At 45.0% G+C, this 21,142-nt stretch overlaps 1 protein-coding gene across 1 annotated transcript; it reads left to right on the plus strand.

Annotated features, from left to right (window-relative positions):
• The first annotated feature begins 9,196 nt into the window (after nucleotides 1–9,196).
• LOC142557848 (beta-1,4-galactosyltransferase 2-like) lies at nucleotides 9,197–12,655 on the plus strand. The gene has a single exon (XM_075670049.1). The coding sequence runs from the start codon at nucleotides 9,687–9,689 to the stop codon at nucleotides 10,851–10,853; it is 1,167 nt and encodes a 388-aa protein (XP_075526164.1). The 5' UTR covers nucleotides 9,197–9,686; the 3' UTR covers nucleotides 10,854–12,655.
• The last annotated feature ends 8,487 nt before the right edge of the window (nucleotides 12,656–21,142 follow it).

Genomic DNA, 21,142 nt, shown 5'->3' on the forward strand with positions numbered 1-21,142 from the left:
GGCATATATCTGGCGATCACTCAGGAAATGGTTGTTGTGGAACGACGAGTCGGTTCTGATGTACTTCGCTATAAAAACGCGCGAGATAGTGTCGAGCAGCCTATATTGGCTTTTGTGTGTGTATATATATATCAATTCTAAATATTGTAAGGCAGTTTGTCGTGTGCGTATCATGGACACGCATGCTTATATCGCCTTCCGTTTCCCTACCACGGTTGCGCTTTAAAACCAACAGCGCGCGCATGCGATCCCATAGATGAGATGAATACATATATATAGAAAAGTATCAGTCATAGCTCTCGTAGTATAGCCTTCTGAGCCGTTTCCCTTTTCTTTTTCTTCTCTTTTTTTTTCTTTGAAAGAAGTCCTATTAGGGTTATTATAATTACACGAAGGTATTTCGCCCTCGCCAGCAGCAGTACTTGAGATAGCTATTCCGGCGGCTAGCTTCCCACGCTATGCGTGCCGCCCCCGCACCTGTTTAAGCTTTTTCCTAGACGCTAGAGCTATACAATATCCGCGCAACCTTGAGCGATCGGAAAGCGCGTTTTCCACCCTGGGCCGGCGGAGAGGGGAGATTTCGTTCCGGCCGCGAAGCTCTCTACATCTCAGTAAGGTGCCTCGCGGTGGTCTCGTGCTGAAGATGCCCTCTCGGTGAGCGCATATTTCCCCCCTCATCTTTTAAGAGATTCAATACATACAAGCATTTGTCTCGCAAACCAGATTTATTTCAAGGGAATTTCCCACGTCTCAATAATTTCTCTCGTCGTATACGAGTGCTGATTGCCGTGTTATAGTTTGTTAACGAAGCTTCCCCTCAAGTCTAAATATTTTAAGGCAGTTTTCCTAGTCTATAAAGCCGCTCGAGTTCACGCTGCTCCTCTGGCGGCCATTTTTCAAAGAAATTATGCCTTCCAACCACTCAGAATGCCGGTGACAACTTCACGTTTGATCAATTCTGGATATTGTAAATAGTAAACAGCTACTTTTGCTTACATGATCGGCCATGACATTGAAATTGCTGATACAACGGAAAGCATTGCACCGGATGCACGTATATAGAACTGTGTATGTTGAGCGAGATAAGAGCTGCACTATAGGCATCGCAGGCAGTTTTAATTGGAGGCAAACTTGGCAAGTGCGCCTCGAATGATAAATTGTTTTGTCTAAACCGAAACAGCGCGAATTGGTAGGCTGCATGAAAGAGAGACATTCTTATTGAATGACAGGAAGTTATTCGGCATATATCTGGCGATCACTCAGGAAATGGTTGTTGTGGAACGACGAGTCGGTTCTGATGTACTTCGCTATAAAAACGCGCGAGATAGTGTCGAGCAGCCTATATTGGCTTTTGTGTGTGTATATATATATCAATTCTAAATATTGTAAGGCAGTTTGTCGTGTGCGTATCATGGACACGCAGGCTTATATCGCCTTCCGTTTCCCTACCACGGTTGCGCTTTAAAAGCAACAGCGCGCGCATGCGATCCCATAGATGAGATGAATACATATATATAGAAAAGTATCAGTCATAGCTCTCGTAGTATAGCCTTCTGAGCCGTTTCCCTTTTCTTTTTCTTCTCTTTTTTTTTTCTTTGAAAGAAGTCCTATTAGGGTTATTATAATTGCCGCGGACAACATCACTCCCTTTCCACATAAGTATGAGGCTCGGAGCAGGAGCTTTGGCGCTTGAAAGTAACCGTTGGCTTGACGAACCAACCGACTGAGCTACCTTTCCGGGCAACATTGAAGGATCACGAGTTCAAATCGCATGTTATGTTCCTTTTCTTTCCTTTTTTTTTCTTTATTTTTTTTTCTTTTAATGTATTTTCCTTCCTTTTATCACTGTACGGAAACTCTCCTAAAAAAAAAAAATTATATATCCTCAATTATGTGTGGCCACACATGTGCAGGTCATAAATACCAGGTTCTCTAGCCGAGTGCCATCCATGCGGTATAACCGAGCTCAGATTGGTCCACCTTGACTGATCAAATAGGGCACCACTGTAGGTTAAATGAGGCGTACAACTCCTGCGGGACCCGCCGTGGTTGCTCAGTGGTCATGGTGTTAGACTGCTGAGCACGAGGTCGCGGGATCGGACCCCGGCCACGGCGGCCGCATTTCGATGGGGGCGAAATGCGAAAACACCCGTGTACTTAGAATTAGGTGCACGTTAAAGAACCCCAGGTGGTCGAAATTTTCGGAGTCCTCCACTACGGCGTGCATAATCAGAAAGTGGTTTTGTCACGCAAAACACCATAATTCAATTTTTAATTTAACTCCTGCGGGGACGGTAGAGTATCCGTCTCCAGTGCAAGAGGACCGTGATTCAAATCCCGGTGCCGCGCAATTCTCCACCGGGAAATACAAAAAAAAAACCGTGTGTTGAGAAAATTGCACAAACAGGCCTGGAGTGCGGCCTGATCCCGGTGACCAGAACCGGTAGCGCACTCTCTCACCAGAGCAGGATTGGCCACCCTGGTGCAGTACTTGGCCACAACCTCCTATATGAATACAACAATCAAACCCCGGCCCTCAGTCCCCAGCAGCCGCGAAGCAACTGACCACGGCGGCGGTCAGATCTGTAACGCTGCAGAGGGTGCTAAGAATACCTGGCTCCGGACAGGCCGCCATTGGAATCTGAACCTGGCAACGTTTAACGTTAGAACGCTATCTAGTGAGGCGAGTCTAGCAGTGTTATTGGAGGAATTAGAGGGTAGTAAATGGGATATAATAGGGCTCAGTGAGGTTAGGAGGACAAAAGAAGCATATACAGTGCTAAAAAGCGGGCATGTACTGTGTTACAGGGGCTTAGCGGAGAGACGAGAACTAGGAGTCGGATTCCTGATTAATAAGGAAATAGCTGGTAACATACAGGAATTCTATAGCATTAACGAGAGGGTGGCAGGTCTTGTTGTGAAACTTAATAAGAGGTACAAATTGAAGGTGGTACAAGTCTATGCCCCTACATGCAGACATGATGACCAGGAAGTCGAAAGCTTTTATGAAGACGTGGAATCGGCGATGGGTAAAGTCAAAACAAAATACACTATACTGATGGGCGACTTCAATGCCAGGGTAGGCAAGAAGCAGGCTGGAGACAAGTCAGTGGGGGAATATGGCATAGGCTCTAGGAATAGCAGAGGAGAATTATTAGTAGAGTTTGCAGAACAGAATAATATGCGGATAATGAACACCTTTTTCCGCAAGCGGGTTAGTCGAAAGTGGACGTGGAGGAGCCCGAATGGTGAGACTAGAAATGAAATCGACTTCATACTCTGCGCGAACCCTGGCATCATACAAGATGTAGACGTACTCGGCAAGGTACGCTGCAGTGACCATAGGATGGTAAGAACTCGAATTAGCCTAGACTTGAGGAGGGAACGGAAGAAACTGGTACACAAGAAGCCAATCAATGAGTTAGCGGTAAGAGGGAAACTAGAGGAATTCCGGATCAAGCTACAGAACAGGTATTCGGCTTTAACTCAGGAAGAGGACCTTAGTGTTGAAGCAATGAACGACTATCTCATGGGAACCATTAAGGAGTGCGCAATAGAAGTCGGTGGTAACGCCGTTATACAGGAAACCAGTAAGCTATCGCAGGAGACGAAAGATCTGATCAAGAAACGCCAATGTATGAAAGCCTCTAACCCTACAGCTAGAATAGAACTGGCAGAACTTTCTAAGTTAATCAACAAGCGTAAGACAGCGGACATCAGGAACTATAATATGGATAGAATTGAACAGGCTCTCAGGAACGGAGGAAGCCTAAAAACAGTGAAGAAGGAACTAGGAATAGGCAAGAATCAGATGTGTGCGTTAAGAGACAAAGCCGGCAATATCGTTACTAATATGGATGAGATAGTTCAAGTGGCTGAGGAGTTCTATAGAGATTTATACAGTACCAGTGGCACCCACGACGATAGTTGAAGAGAGAATAGCCTAGAGGAATTCGAAATCCCACAGGTAACGCCAGAAGAAGTAAAGAAAGCCTTAGGAGCTATGCAAAGGGGGAAGGCAGCTGGGGAGGATCAGGTAACAGCAGATTTGTTGAAGGATGGTGGTCAGATTGTTCTAGAGAAACTGGCCACCCTGTATACGCAATGCCTCATAACCTCGAGCGTACCGGAATCTTGGAAGAACGCTAACATAATCCTAATCCATAAGAAAGGGGACGCCAAAGACTTGAAAAATTATAGACCGATCAGCTTACTGTCCGTTGCCTACAAAGTATTTACTAAGGTAATCGCAAATAGAATCAGGAACACCTTAGACTTCTGTCAACCAAAGGACCAGGCAGGATTCCGTAAAGGCTACTCAACAATAGACCATATTCACACTATCAATCAAGTGATAGAGAAATGTGCAGAATATAACCAACCGTTATATATAGCTTTCATTGATTACGAGAAAGCGTTTGATTCAGTCGAAACCTCAGCAGTCATGGAGGCATTACGGAATCAGGGTGTAGATGAGCCATATGTAAAGATACTGGAAGATATCTATAGCGGCTCCACAGCCACCGTAGTCCTCCACAAAGAAAGCAACAAAATCGCTATAAAGAAAGGCGTCAGACAGGGAGATACGATATCTCCAATGCTATTCACAGCATGTTTACAGGAGGTATTCAGAGGCCTGGAGTGGGAAGAATTGGGGATAAAAGTTGATGGAGAATACCTTAGCAACTTGCGATTCGCTGATGATATTGCCTTGCTTAGTAACTCAGGAGACCAATTGCAATGCATGCTCACTGACCTGGAGAGGCAAAGCAGAAGGGTGGGTCTGAAAATTAATCTGCAGAAAACTAAAGTAATGTTTAACAGGCTCGGAAGAGAACAGCAGTTTACGATAGGTAGCGAAGCACTGGAAGGGGTAAGGGACTACATCTACTTAGGGCAGGTAGTGACCACGGATCCGGATCATGAGACTGAAATAACCAGAAGAATAAGAATGGGCTGGGGTGCGTTTGGCAGGCATTCTCAAATCATGAACAGCAGGATGCCACTATCCCTCAAAAGGAAAGCGTATAACAGCTGTGTGTTACCAGTACTCACATATGGGGCAGAAACCTGGAGACTTACGAAAAGGGTTCTGCTGAAATTGAGGACGACGCAACGAGCTATGGAAAGAAGAATGATGGGTGTGACATTAAGGGATAAGAAAAGAGCAGATTGGGTGAGGCAACACACGCGGGTAAACGACATCTTAGTTGAAATCAAGAAAAAGAAATGGGCATGGGCCGGACATGTAATGAGGAGGGAAGATAACCGATGGTCACTAAGGGTTACGGACTGGATTCCAAGGGAAGGGATGCGTAGCAGGGGGCGGCAGAAAGTTAGGTGGGCGGATGACATTAAGACGTTTGCAGGGACAACATGGCCACAATTAGTACATGACCGGGGTAGTTGGAGAAGTATGGGAGAGGCCTTTTCCCTGCAGTGGGCGTAACTAGGCTGATGATGATGATGATGATGATGATGATGATGATGATGATGACTTGCTTTCAGCTCTTTCAATAGTAATTGCGCTGGCCACATTGACCAGTAGCAACAGGGCGGCGCCCTAGAGGTTCCCACTTTTCCGGCCCAGCTTTTCCTCTAGAGTTGGTCTACTAACTCTATGATCATGGGAATGATGGGAAGTACAGGCTTCGGATTGGCATTCTATTGACTGGCGAGCTTGTCTACAAGTATTTTTTGGCAATTTTAGTTTCGCTATGGTGTTCTAGAAGGGGGTAGTGGGCTCAGGAGCTGGAGCGCCCTATGCATTGCAGCGAGGCGGCGAGTGTGGACGGGACGCGGATTTCGGTGGCGGCGCTGTAGTCGCGTGGGCTGGCTCCCTCCGCTGCTTCGCCATACAATAAAGTGCTTCGCGCGCTTGTTCATGCGGGCTTGATTCGCGACGTTGACTGTTTCTTGGTGTTTCAACCTACCGTTCGAGTCTGTTTCGCGCGCAGTCGGCCGAACACGTGAGCAGTAGGAAGGTCGAAACGTCAACGGCAGCGACCCTGCTTCGCTCCCGGCTGTGAAACAGGATATAAGTGGAAAAAAGGATATAAGATGAATAAACACGGCGAATTTGGGAACGCAACTTGCACCGCCAAGACAAAAAAACTCGACGAAACATGTGCGGTTTGTGTGCGAAACACGCTAAAAGAATAGGTGGATTTTTAAGCGATCCAACTGCTAAGGGTGACGACATCCAGCACATTATCACTGCTGGATTATCGTGTCAGCCAGGGATTTAGGTATGTTATGACATCCAGGTTAAGCCAGGATTCGCTGGAAAACTTTTTCGGTATAGTCAGGCAATCATGGGGGTCTAATGTCCACCCAACGAACGCAGTTTCTAATTGTCGTTAATTGCCTATCCTTTTATAACTTTGCGAAAATAGTACGCTCAGGCAATTAATGCTGACCTTAATGGAGCTAGTGGAGAAATGAGTTCTCTCCTGAGTGCGCAAGATGCTCCAGCTCAATAAGCCAGGGCTGCTGCAATCGACCATCTCATTGAGGAAGGAAACCTTCAGCCGAGCGCATGCTTCGTAGTATTCCTGCTGAGCACAGAGAGTTGGTGGAGCAGAAGAGCGACGACCGTCTAATACATTACATGGCAGGGTATGTTGCTCGAAAGTTTCTGAAGTGTTATTACTGCATGTCTTGCAAGGCCTTTCTTTTGGAAACCCCCAATACGGAAAGCAGAAACTCTGAGTTCGCTGTGACATGCGACAAGGGCCGGAGGGTTGTTATTTCCTTCGCTGGAGCTTTTCAGGGCAGTGAAGAAGTTGGAGGACATCTTCACTGTGTTCTTCAGCCGAGAGAAACTCTGCAGTGACAGCAATAGTGGATGTAATGTTGCTAGTGAAGAACTTCGGCTGTGCCTTAGGCTGCAGCCAGCACTAGGATGCGCTCACAACAGAGTTGACGAAGTTATATGTGCTGACCAGACTGCACTTCTATGTAAAAGGGATCAACCAATCGCGACAGGAACGGCGTAAAAAGAAATTGCACGCGAAGATAAGCCGTTCCTCATAGTGCCTCTCTCGTAGCAGCCATGCACTTTGAGAAAGGAGTAGCTGCCCATCTTTTGTACCAATAAAGAGTTGTTTGTGGCCACCACGAGTTCTCTTTATTTTGCTGTGTTACGAAATTTCGCTATCCCTGGTAACCACTACGAGTCCGCATAATAGTGGCATCACCATAGGATTAACTCCCTAGCTTTCAGTGGATATATGCTTTCGTAAACAAAATCGCAGTTAAAGGAATAAAACCTCATCATATCTGACCTTTGTTCCGAATGTGTTAGCACACGCGCCGCGATTGCTTGGCTCACTTGAACTTGTAAATGCGATTGGGTCCTGACCTGTATAAAAATTGTTAATGGCAAATGAATTAAGTAATTTACCCATTCACATATTTACCTCTTCTACGGTGTTCGCGAGCTTTTAGTTTAGAAATCAGTCGCATCGTTGTGCGGCCGTTAGTCTGCACTCGTTGGGTCGGCGTTATTCTCACGCAAGCTTGAAAAACGTCCGTCTTTCCACCTTTCTCTGCGCCTTGGCTTAATTTCAGAGGACGTTTTCAGAAAACATGCTACGGAGCTGCGCGCTTTCTTTTTTCGGCGTGATACCAAGCGCACACGGCTTTCTCTACCTGGAAAATGCTCAGAGTTTCGCGTTCCGTACAGCCCATGCTCTAGTGGCGCCATCCGGCGGCGTCGACGTGAGATGCCACACCCGCGGGCTCTCCCTGACCCCACTACCCCCTTCTAGTTCACTATAGTTTCGCTCCAAGCGCAAATGCTATAACCTGCAGTGGGACAGTGCAACGCGAAGCTCTCTGCCTTTGTTATATTGGTCGAAGTGGCGATGGCGCGCTGGGCCAGCGACTGGGACGATGTTTGTGTCCCGGTGTGGCGTCGAAGCCCTGACGAGAAAGCGGCGGCATCGTAACCGTTGAAAGAACATGTTTTGAGCGTTTGGACCTTGGTTTGTTAAGTGGGTTAGGTTGGCACTGTAGCGTTACATGCTTTATGAAACTTCGTAATAGGAAAAAGAAGGCACTATTGATACAAGACAGTTGTACTTCTAGTGGCTTGACAATCAAATTTTATTGAATGCTTCATTATGCATTGCTCGTTTATGTGCTCATTGAAATGCGTGTTTTAGGTCTTTGAGAACACAAACTTACTTGTGGTAGGAAAAGTTGCTGCTTCCTGGCTGTAGTCTAGTGTCGCAAAATGGGTACGTGCAAAGCCACGCCGTAACGCTTCGGAAGCGGTACGTCAATATAACATATGATGAAGCATACTCGTAGGAGGCCACTATAGCGTCCTAGCTAGCACCGCAGCAGATGTGCTTAAAAGTACTTGAAGACGTTCAGCAATCATGACAGCTGACGCAGTCCTTCGAAAGAGCGAGAGAGTTCGCAAGTGCCTGTCGTCTGCGAGAAAAGTCTCGCGTTTGCAGCGAGCAGGCGTCGTAGCAGATGACACTTGTAGCATTCCGCTCAAGGGCGCAACACTTTCTCACAATACAACATTTTTATTTCCATAAATACTTGTTGAGTATTTTTATATAAGTACATGTACGGTTGTTATTGCTGTTGCAAAAATAAATAATTATTCTCCGTAGTTAAATCAGGAACAGAAGCGCACAAGAATGCATACCCTGGTGTGTCCTGGTGTAAAACCATAGTAAACCATCCTTCCATCTCAAAGTCATACAAAGTTTATATAGCGTGTTGTACATTATGTAACATACTGCAGAAATAAAATTAGATTTTACGCGATAACATTTGAGTAAAGCTTCGTTTACTGCGCTGCAACCAAAACCAAACGCCGCTATTTGAAGATCGAAGTCAATCCGAAGCCTGTACTTCCCATCATTCCCATGAAGATTGAGGCAACGCTCATGAGAACCCCCGTAGACACTAGCGCCACATTTCCCTCTAGGTATTTATTTAGAAACTCTATGGTGCTTGCCAAGCGCGTCTTCAAGGTGTCTGTCTCTCCGAGAACGATGCCAATCCGAAGTCACCATATACCGGCATTCCCATGCATACCACAGCGCAGCAGCGCCAGATTTCCCTCTAGGTAATGTAGTGAGAAACTCTATGATGCGAGCCATGATGCGAGCGTTCCGTCCGCTCATGGACGTCCGCTGCATGGTCCGCTATACTTGTGTGGTAATTGTGTGGTCGATCGCAGCGCCGCCGCTACTGGCGACGCCGCTGGAGCCATGCAGAAAGTGGCGCCCGCTGCACAGCCTCTTCTTATGTACTGTATTCTGCAAATGGGTGCGCTGTCTTGTGTAATGTTGATTCTCGGAACAAGTGGTGTGAAGCGCGTTTTCAGCAAACGCTGCACGCAATGCTGACCGATATGCCGTGCTAGCGTGGCGACATGACGTGATTCGAAGAACGTCAGAGAAGGTGAGACGCGACACATGTTTCCCGAGCGGGGCGGAAGAGACGTTGAGACTCGAGCAAGAACGAGATTCAGAATAGCAACACGGGCCGGCGCAAGCTTCCGGATTATCAAAATACAGCCTGCGTTATCTTTGACCTCTGCTCACGCATCTCCGACGCACGGTGCCGAAGCCAGAAACAGCAACATGGGTTAAGCCATTTGTCACTGCGAAGCACCTCGCGCTGTCGTTCCGTCCGCTACGACGCATTTCTCGACTATGGCTCTGTTGCACAGGGTACAACGCGGTGCTTGCGGCGTCCTACTGCTCTCCAGGCGCCGTGAGCTGATACACTTTTATAAGTTTAATCAGGGAGGCCTTTTGATCGGCCTGTTTCTCGTGGCGCTATGGTTGAGCGCGCTGCGGTGCCCGACGTGGCTGAGCGGCGACCACGTAGTGTTCTCCGAAGCAGACATCGAGCGCAACCCCAGCGAGTGTCCGTGGACCCCTCGCGAAGGCTACCAACTGTCTTGGCAGAACGTCGACTTGCGCATGAAATGTCCTCTGCGTCCGTCAATGATTCCCGTCGGTACTATTGTCGTACAGAGGAGCGTGAACCGAACGCTTCTGAAGGAACTGGAGACCAAATGGGGCTTGCTTCCGGGCGGCCGCTGGTCGCCGCCGTTCTGCAATTCGCGACACTTTGTTGCCATCGTCGTCCCATACCGAGACCGGAGCGAGCACCTGGACTTGTTCCTGCAGCACATGCACCTGTTTCTGCAGCGGCAGCAGCTACAGTACGGCATGTTTGTAGTCGAGCAGAGTGAGCGGCACGCATTCAATCGGGCTAAATTGTTCAACATCGGTTTCATCGAAGCCCTGGCTCGGGACAGCTACTGCTGCTTCGTCTTCCACGACGTCGACCTTCTGCCCATCGACGCGAGAAACTTGTACCGCTGCGAGCGGTTTCCCCGCCACCTGAGTTCTGCGATCGACGTCTTCCGTTTTGTGCTGCCGTATCCAGATCTCTTTGGCGGTGCCGTCGCAGTAAGGGCAGATCAGTTCCACGAGCTTAACGGTTTTTCCAACGAATTCTTCGGTTGGGGAGGTGAGGACGACGACCTCCAACGACGCATCCGAGCGCGGGGGCTGACCGTAATACGTTGGCCGACCTCCGTGTCGCGCTACACCATGCTGGCCCACGCCAAGGCGAAGCCCAGCTTGCAGAGGCAGGAACTTCTCAGGAGTGCAGAGTCGAGGTACGAAATGGACGGTCTCAACAATCTCCGTTACCAGGTCCTTGCCCTTGAGGAGAAGCCTTTGTACACAAGGATTCTGGTCGATGTCGATCCACCAGTCCAGCCAGAAGGCAGAAGCATTCCAGGTTTGGTAGACATGCAGCGCATGAAAGGAAAGCACACAGCTACTGACTTCGGCATTGTTTGATTTGTGCTGCAGATAAATAATATTGCACGTTGAGCTCAACCTGAGCCTCGAAACACGCATACAGTTGGGACGAAAAAATTTCCAAAGTTATGCTTTGCACCCCGCGAGATACGAGCCAGTTGGAATCACTATGCATCATAACTGCTCAGAGTTTACATGTAATTGTGGCAGTTGTCGGGTGAAACGAAAGGCACTGATTTGCCTTCTGCAGTGACGGCACTAACAACAGTGGTTGGCCTGCTGCTCTGAGGTTTCTATGTCATGGAAACAATAACCATATTAATTATAATGTTGCCTGCACACACTTTGTTTTGCCAAAACTTTGGCAGTCACCAGCAGCTCGATTTAGGTGAAGAAAGGTGTTGTTCGTGTATGACACAACAGCAGCTGGTAGAAGCATGCCTGTGACCTTGCATTCAATATCATTCATGGAGTTGTATCAGCTGGTGCCAACAACAGAATGACAGCACAGTGACCAATGTGCAGGAATGTTTGAGAGAGGCAGCTAAAAGTTTTATTTGTGCAGTTGTGTCTTGAAACTAGGAAAAGGGCTAATTTCTTTTTTTTCATTTACTCTTTAATAATTGGCCATCTGAGAATGTCCCCAAGGAATAGGTAGCTGAAAGCAAAGTGTCATCTATTTCAGACTTGAATGTGAGGAAACATGCTTTGCACCAGGTGCTGTTGTAGCTTCATAGGATTCTGCAGCACCAAGCAGTAGTTGTGCTCATGTCACTGTGCTAGCTGATGCATCGCATACTTTTTTTATAAAACACACAAAAAATCAGTGTGGCAAGCTTCTGAACAATATTTAAATTCAGGCAATGTGACACACCTAGTGCCAATACAGTGGATGTCTGAGAGGAGTTTGTGTACAACTGCAACAATAGTTTGGTCCACGTAAGGAGCATATATTCAGATATTGTAGCTTTACAGCAGCCTACATGCAAAATGTACTTTAAGTACAAGCGGATGTGTCACCAAAAGCTATCAAATGTCTTTAATACAGGAACTGGAAAGAACGCTGTCATGAATGTTCACTAGAAATGGTGCATGGCCCTAAACCAATGTGGCTCCTTGGCGTGACTTCCAAAATTAGGTGGTGCATGCTGGAAATCTTGGAGGCTACATGCTGGTATCTGCACCATATGGACACATTGTCTGCTTAGGTGCTATTTAAAGGCTGCTATTAAGAAAACGAGAATTCCCCACCCTGTAGCTTTGCCAAGATTACTTAAGCTGTGTATACTGCTCATTTATAAGCACTTTAGCAAAATTAATATTTAGTTGCAGCTGGCCTTTAATGAGGTGGTAGGAGCACTTTGGTTGGCTTCAACTTGCAGAAAGTGTTTAGTAATTATCCTGGTCACCAGTTACAGGTTGTTCTAAGCACATGCTCATAATAAAAACAGATTGCAGCACACCTTGTGTGCATTTTCATGCTAGTACTGTTTGACTGTAGAAAACATTGAAGGGTAGAGACTTGGGCGTTTTGGTAGTTCATGTTAAAGTAGGAACAGTGTGAGAGACAAGGACAGATGAAAGACTCATACAGTGCCGTGTGTGTCTTTGTTTGTCCCTGTCTTGTGCTGTTCTTATTGTAATAGAAAACTTGCTAAGGATGACCTAAGGATATGCTTCTGGGCCAGATACTGCCCTTTGGCTAGATGGTTGCTACTGATGGCTGCCTGTAACGATGATCCTGTAACCTGATGTGTGGACTGGAATCTCCAAACCATTGTTTAGGCCCACCTCTTGCTTTATTTTATTGTGTGCATTTGTTATAAATCTATGTGGTACCACTTGCGCTCTCCTCTAAGTCATTGAAATAGAACATCAAGAAACTTCTCATGCAGGAAAGTGCATGTTGCACTAAAGTCATTGCAAAAGGAAAGCCATGCTTTTATGGCTTACGAAATATTGCTGTTTATAGAGGTGCATAGTGCTTTTAGGCTTTTTAACTAAATTTGTTAGTGCCACACAGTACAGTAAACTGACGTCCTCTTGCCTCGCTCCTTTGCCAACTGGAAATGCATCACTGCTGCAGTGTAATTATTCTGGAGAGGGGAGAATGGAGGTACGAGCAAGAGTATTGGTCACAGTTCTGTACATGAAAGGGTATCACTGCACCACTTGCAGCAAATGATGCGTAGTGCCACATTAACAAAGGCCATAATGGATTTCGTGATTTCATGGTAGCATAACTGTCAAATCTTGCTTACTTTCATATTGCTTATGCTGAACTTCAGACACTTTCTTTCACTTCTCTGCAGTGTCATTTACAAATCTTTTGGTATACGCAGTTCTTTTTAGAGCGCAGCTCTTATGCGCCTGCTCCTGCCTTAAAGGGACACTAAAGGCAAATACTATGTCACGCTAAAGTGATGGATTAGTGCTCGAGAATTTCTAAGGCATCAATATTATAGCAAATAGAGCCTTAATAATCGAGAAATCGAGATAACTACAGGGCGTGATTAGTGACTTCCCCAGGACATTCAAGCACTTGCCCGATGACGAAAGCACTCCTCAGTTAAAATCTGTCACTAGTACTCAACTGCTCGTTGTAAAAAACATAATCGTATTGTAACATAATATGAAATAAAATGCTACTTGTCCAGTTCCATTTCATATTCAGAAAAAAGAACTAGTTGAAATTACCGTTGACAAAGACCCGGGCGGACGAAAGGTTTCGTTATCACCCGACTCTGCGCCGCCCAGGCTTTCACGTTTCAATACTTTCCTGATCACGTAGTGCTGCGCTGGTTTTGCTGGCTCGCGAAACTTGGACAAACTCCAAGTAGCGGAGAATTCAACTTAAATGTGATGTCGCAAGATGCCCGAACGGTCTACGCCACTTGACCAAAAAGCAGCTGCAGCGGCGACTCCGCCACTCTGTCTTGGCTCGGTGCCGCCATCTGTCAGGTGCCGTTTTACTCACCGACAGCACCAAAGGGCGGTGACTGTGTATGCAACATCACCACTCTCCCGATTGGATGGCGGGAGATTCGAATTTTGAAAAAGGTATGCGGACCCTTCAGATACAATTTGCTCATAAACTAAGTCATTTCTTGGCCTGAAACAAGTATTGCGAGGTTTCTGGAATGGTATTTAAAGAGCCCATGTCGACTTAGTATTTCCTTTAGTGTCCCCTTAAGCGTCAGTGTGCCTCAGTGTCCCTTGTAACCGAGTGAACGAGCATAGCGAAGGGTGAAATAACGAACGCAGAGCACAGCAGGTGATGAAAGATGGCGATAGCAAAGAGAACGCAAAGAGGAGAACAAAGGAGGAAGGTGCAGTGGGAACCATGAGGCAGAAAGTGGAGGAGGAGGGTACGGCAAAAATGTGAGAAGGAAAGCATAGTACCGTGCGAGACTGCTTCCGCGGGGACGATGTCTGTGAGGTGGTGCCAGAGTAGTGCATGTTCGACACATGGAAATAAAGTCTGCATGAGTGGAGGTCTGTCTGTGGCAGCTGTTGTGAAATGTACCCACGCATCACCTATGTGCTGCCTCTCCTGATCTCTTGATTAGCAAGGCAGTCGCACCACACTTTGCTCCGTTTGCAATGTGCTGCATGAGACTGATTGTCGGTGCCAGCCACGCTACTCACAGTGTTCTCTTCCAATGTAAACCGTCTACCTATATAGTCGTAACACAAAATATTGACATGTGAAATGAAAATGCGTATAGAGCTATGCTCAATTTCGCATTAGGAAGTATAATAGATCAATGAAAATTTTCAGCTAAATGCACTCATTTGCTTTTTGGGACAAGAGGGGCAGCCATAAAAACATTTATCATACTTTCATGTTCGCCAGTCCTGTCTTGCTACCTCTTCAGTTGATTTTCCTTTATAGTAGCATTTCGCACACAATAAGTAAATAAAGCCCTACCTAAACAAGTGAAGCAGCAAATAGAAATTACTTTCCTGTGACCCGAACTTGAAAGGAAGTGTTGAAGCACATAAATCATGAAAGCAAATGAAGTCCACCTTTCTCAGGAGTGCCACGGCCGCTGAAGATACGAATGTGCCCCAGCCTTACTGTACATGCTGCCAGGGGAAGCAGAGCCGCACGTTTGTTTTTGCAGACACCATTTGCCCTTCCACCTTCTGGGCAATGTCACGCGGTCCAACAATTGTGGAGAAGCTGATGCTAAAGCACTGATAAAACATAGTCAGCAATAACAGTGTCATTGGATTGTCACAGTTATACTTTTGAGGTCCGATGTCCAGATGACTGCTACTGAAATTAGTTTGTCTTGTTTTTACTTTGTTTGGTGCGAAATCCTGATAAGCACTTCTTTTCTTGCTTCTTACTTTTGCTAATTGTCATTTGCTTTAGAAAATGGCATCACATTGTCCGCTGTGAATGAAATAGTGTTAGAATACACCTTAGCACATGATAACCGTATACGTCTATTCATCGCAAAAAAATTGAGTGACTACGGTTTCTCAGGTGTATTATTTTGCCTTCGCATGTCCTCAAACCTCTTGGATAAAGCAGGTAGACCAGGTAGCTACTGCTATTGTTATATTGAGTATTGCTTCCTCAAGCATGATCTAGTGACTTTCCCTCACAACTGTGGTTCACTTCATGCTCAAGATGGTGCAGTTGTGTGCAACTGTGCTCTCTTTGGAAGCTTACACAGTAACTCTGAAAACAGCAACTGCCAGAAGCTCTTTGTGGGCAAAACAAGATGCACATGTGCCAAGTACTAGTCTCGGAATGTGGAGCCACATCAGTGGGTGAGCTGGGGTGGCATTTTGGTGCGTGCTTCCACGAGCATAGATTTTCTTTTGATTGCCTAGAAAGAGACAAGACTTTGCTAAAATCAAATGAATTATTATGAGAGGTTCTCAGTCTAGGTCCCCTTATACATAGAGGCTAAAAGGGCACATAATGGTGCAATGCCAGCAAATGGTGGCTTCGCTGTGGCATCTTTGTCCGAAAGCCAGGATACACGTCTAGTGGCTGGCGTTCAGTCTTCTTACCGCTCTGAGGAAGCCAAACACATACTGTGCAGGACAAGCACTGGCTCATAATTTCGGTAATTGCCCAGCTTTTAGCATTATTGGCATTCCCTCTATCACAGTAATTTATTATTTACTACACCAATGTGAAAAATGCTGTTTCTTTATTTCTATCTAAGAATGATATTTATTAAAGCCTACCATTAATGCTGGGTATGAAGTTACATTGAACACCCACCACGGTAGCTTAGTGGCTATGGTATTGTCCTGCTCAGGGCTTCATCCCAGCTGCATTCTGATGAGTGGCAAGAAAAGTGCTCCTGTGTGCTACTACTACATGTCGGTGCACATTATAAAAGAACCCCAATTAGTCAAAAATTAATGTGGAGCTTCGCGCATTGGGATGCCTCGTAATCCGATCATGGTTTTGGCACATAAAAGCTCCAGAATTTAATTTAGTTAAATGTGAACAGTACCAGCTAGTTAATAAAGGTGAAGAAAACGTTAGAATGAACGCTCACTGTGCCCCAGTTTCAACTAGTGTGCGCAAGTAAACATCGATGCAACATGTAATATGGAGGGAACAAATCTTTTTGTGAACACTGAATTCCAAGAAAACATTATTATGGCCACATTCTGGCATTCCCCATGGCCTTGCAGCTTCATTCAAGAAGCTTGCATAGATGATGGTGCCAGATTTCCCCCTAGGTATCTCTGTGCCCGCAAGTCACTGTCTTTCATATTAAAATTAAATTACGGGGTTTTGTGTGCCAAAACCACTATCTGATTATGAGGCACGCCGTAGTGGGGGGCTTCAAAAATTTGGGCCTCCTGGGTTTCATTAAAAGTGCACCTAAATCTAAGTACATGGATGTTTTTGCATTTCTCCCTCATCGAAATGCGGTCGGCGTGGCCGGGATTCGATCCCACGACCTCGTGCTTAGCAGCCCGTCACCATAGCCACTAAGCAACTGCGGCGGGTGAGTGACTGTCTTCATTCCCCCTGTACATAATTGAGCCAGTGGCACCTGCTGCTGTAATGTGGATGCACAAGTCCACACCAGAGTAATCTTATAGACATGCCATACTTTTGCAGGTAGCTGTGTGCTGTTTTCACCTTTTTATGCTTGTCAACATGGCAGCCCAGTCCCTTATTGTCACCTGTCCGGAATCTCTGTACTAGCCCAACACAATATATGAATGTCGTACTTGTGCAAGATTTATGGTCTATTTATATGCGTGAATGCACAGAAAAATGGCAACTAAGGAAGACTAAATGCAAGAGAGACAGCGCAGAAATGGTGGGCTGTGTGTGCTTTCACTGAAGTTACTGCTTTTAGTTGCAGAGCAAGTTGTGTAGAAGTGGACTGGCAAGACTGTATATAACCTTTTAAAGTCCACATTTAACTCTTTCTCTCATTTTTTTACCTTTGTATGATGTGGTTCTTGTAGATTTATTTTTGTTGATGGTGGGGGTACCAGCTAATGTGAATCAGGTTTCGCAATACAACCGATTCAACCTTGAATGTTTAAGTTAAGCTCTGAAATGATATTTTCAACTTTTAATTTTCTTGCGGTAAATGAAGGTCCTGGACCTCGAAATTCTAGAAAATATACTGGCATGCCTCAGAGCACCGTAAATACCTTACTATAATATCTTTTCTATGACCAGTTTGGGTTTCGTTTCCCAGGATGTGTATGTGTCATGATGTCATGGCAGAGCGGGTAGTCATGTGGAAGCAAAACAATGTCGCATTTTGGCACTGGCTCTGGGTTGCTCAATTTCCGTTATACCGCTACTCATTGGGAGGTAGCAACACAGTGGACAACTCAGCGATCCACAGCAAGCGCCAAAACGTGATGTTCTGCTCCCATGCGACTACCCTCTGTGCCACGGCGTCACGACACATGCACTTCTTAGAGTTTGAAGGTCATGCACTTCTTAGAGTTTGAAGGTCTAATACCTAAATAAATGCGAGAAAATGAAAAGTTGAAGATATCACGTCAGTGCTCGTTCAATGGAATCCTTGCAAGAAATGATGGCAACGCTGCCTTTAGAGAGTGTATTGCCACTGCATGGCAGCATGGACTTTCAACATTATGGTGGAAAGCCAGCTATAAGGAATGTAGTGGCTGCCTATGTTAGTAGGAGCCCTTTTGCATTGTTAGAGCCTGGGGATAACACACAGGATCCATCACTTACGGCATGGTGCACATGCCAGCCACCATGGCAGGCGTGTGCACCGAAGAACAGTGTACACAAACAGTACACACATGTAAGGCTAAACCCCATGAGAGCAATTTTATGTGCAATGGCGATGAGCGATGACTTCGAGCGACAAAATGGGCTGTTGCTTGAACAAATCGCTGGGTCTTGTCGCTCGATGGCTGAGTTCTAGAAATCTAGAATTTGTCGTTCGTTGCCCAGAAGCGCTATGGGTGACTAGCCAATAGCGTGAAGCCGGAACTGGATGTACATCAATCACATACTACTGATTGTCGCACGGAAGGAGGAAACGATTGCATTTTTACATGTGCAAGAATAAAAACCTTCTGCAAGACCCTCAGATATATTTTATTCAGCTTTTTACAGTAAAATACATCAACTTAAATAATAAAGCATACATTACACTAGTTTCGGTGCGTATACTGCTGCCCTCATACCGGCAACAGCCGGGAGATGTCGCTCAAAATTGTTGCTTGCATGGGGCACGACTTGTAGGCGATGAGCAAATGCGACAACCATCTCCATCGCATCGCTTGTCGCTGCCGCGTGCAAGATCGCTTGCGTGGAGTTTATACTGTATTCCTTATTTGTCCAATTCATAAGTACATGCACAACTTTTTGTTTTGGTCACTACATGATAGGAGTTTGGCACAAACACTTTGATTCATTGTTTTTCATACTGCTCAAAAATCTTTAGAGAGATTGTGAAGGTTACTAACATTATATACCAGCAGGGTAGTGTACAAATTGTGGCAAGTTGCACAAGATGACTCCAAAAATCATTTTCGGTCAAGCCACATCAATTGCAATAGTATTTTACAACGAAGCTGTCGGTCCAACTAGAAGCGCTCAAAAACAGTGTTTGTTTTCACAGTTTTCTGAAGAAAAATAAAGAAAGCTCTATCACTCATGCCGTGTGTACCTTGAGAAAACATGTGAATTGTTAAGTGGTATATGCAAGCAAATTTTTAAATGTGTGGGTTACCAAGAGGCTAAATGAAGGTTACTAGACATTTCTGACTGGTTTAGAAGCATCACATGAAATCCTTAAAGTTTTCCTGCTTCTTTGGGAGTACCCAATATGGCAGCGATTTCATATTTAGAGAAAATAGAGGCCATAGCATAGGTGACGTGTACCAAATGTTCGAAGTGTTGGTCAGTTATGTGCTTTGAAAATAATTACTGAATACTTGTTTTCTCCCAATTTTAATGCACTACGCAAGGCATGCAAATGGTTTTCCCGGTCTCCTCAGCGAACTATGCAACGCATGTTGATATTTTGTGGAAGCAGGAAGCATATTGTAGGTGACTTACAATAAATGCTTAATTTTACATTAATTGCAGTCCTTGTGGAAAATCCCTTATTCAAGTGATTCGTATTGTCATGCTACTATTATCCGCAATGTTCCCCAGAGTCGTAAAAGAAGTAATGACACCAAGCTTAAATTAAGTGGCAACAGGGGGCATGCTAAGTGTAATGTTTGGGGAAAGTTAAACATTTTTAGCTTGATTAAAAGCATTGTAAAGAATTAGTAAACCCTTGTTCTTTCTCCATTTTCATACCTTATATGGGGTTCATTTCCTTGGTGTCCTTGGAACTAAACAAGGTACTGCATTTATATTTGGTGAAAATGAAGGGCCCATTACGCATGATGTGCAGGAACAATTCAGAGCGGGTAGTGTAATTGCGGCCTTTACATTAAATTACGTATGCAAGCACCGCAGAGCATTTTGAGTGTGTCTTACAACAGGCAAAGATTTTAGCCTGTTTTCCTAGCAAAACTACAAATGCCACTGAGATCAAATTTAGTGAAAGTCGAGACACTGTGGCAAATCTTTGTGCAAAGTTAAAGGTGTGGATCAAATGCAGCTTTTCTAAAGAAATTCTTAAGTAAAAGCACGAGTGTGTTATGTGGCCATTTCACAGTATGTTTTCCGGTGTCCCCCCGAAAAACTGGTACATTACATCAATCTTACATTTGGCGGAAATAGGGGTACCTTAAGTGTAATGTGTGGTAAAACATTTAACATGTTTAGCTTAGTGGGGAGCGTTGCAAATACTTACTGAACCCTCTTGTTCTCCCTGTGTTATATGAGGTTTGTAGTAGTGTCATAGGTGAATTAAGTGAGGCACCTTGTTTATATTTGGTGAAAATAAGGTGTATATGTTATGGAAGATATGTAGACAGTTCATAGTGTGTCAGTTAATTACTGCCTTTGAATTAAGTTATGTATGCAGGCACATGGGAGCACAAGCATTATAAGTATGTTTTACAAACAGTGCAGAATTTCACCTACTACCCAGGAGAAAATATAAATTCCACCAAGATCAACTTCAGTGAAATAGGGGTGTGGCCAATGTTCTCGCAAAGTAAGATCTGTGTGGCTAAATTACTACTTTTGCAAAGAATTCCTTAGCAAGTGCTCGAAAGCATTATATATAGGCAAGGCTTTAAATAGATGAGTCATATATGGGCAGTGTTTTAAAGTATGTGGTTTAGTGATGGGGAACTAATATTCTTATTGCAACTGCTCAAATGAATCAGTTTCACCAGAAATTGGGTTGTGATTCTTTAAGGTCGCACAAGGCCTTTTTTTTTTTTAAATTTCTGGCTCACGTTGGCTTGGCTGCATCATGTATGCCCAGTTAGCAAAATTACACCATAGCTACCCTAGACTTGCAAGCGCTCATCCTTGTTGTCCTGTCTCCGTCCGTGTCTTTCATGTGCTGCCGCCTTTTCAAATATGTACCAACATGCCCAATTCGCCACATTAATGTTCTTGCACACTTGTTGTGCAAGGAATTTGCAGATAAATGTTGCTAGTTTCAAAATATTTAGGATTTTATATATGTAGCACAAATTATATTTTGCTACTTTTGACACCCATATCGTTATTGGGGCACATGTTTTTGCACAGTGAGATGATGTCTTACTAATACCAGTCTTACTGGTGTCTAGTCTCTTGTATCTAGTTGGCTTTGAAAGGCAAGCTTGTGAAACTTTTTTAAATTGTCATGATGCCATAGCAGTTATTATTTGAAGGTATTGCTACTTGGAAAATAGAAGAAAATATTTGTCTAATTACAAAA

The sequence above is a fragment of the Dermacentor variabilis genome, chromosome 9, assembly GCF_050947875.1.
Source record: "Dermacentor variabilis isolate Ectoservices chromosome 9, ASM5094787v1, whole genome shotgun sequence".
NCBI lineage: Eukaryota > Metazoa > Arthropoda > Arachnida > Ixodida > Ixodidae > Dermacentor > Dermacentor variabilis.

Coding starts and splice junctions, on each gene's coding strand:
- LOC142557848 (XM_075670049.1), top strand. CDS start 9,687: ATGGCTCTGTTGCACAGGGTACAACGCGGTGCTTGCGGCGTCCTACTG.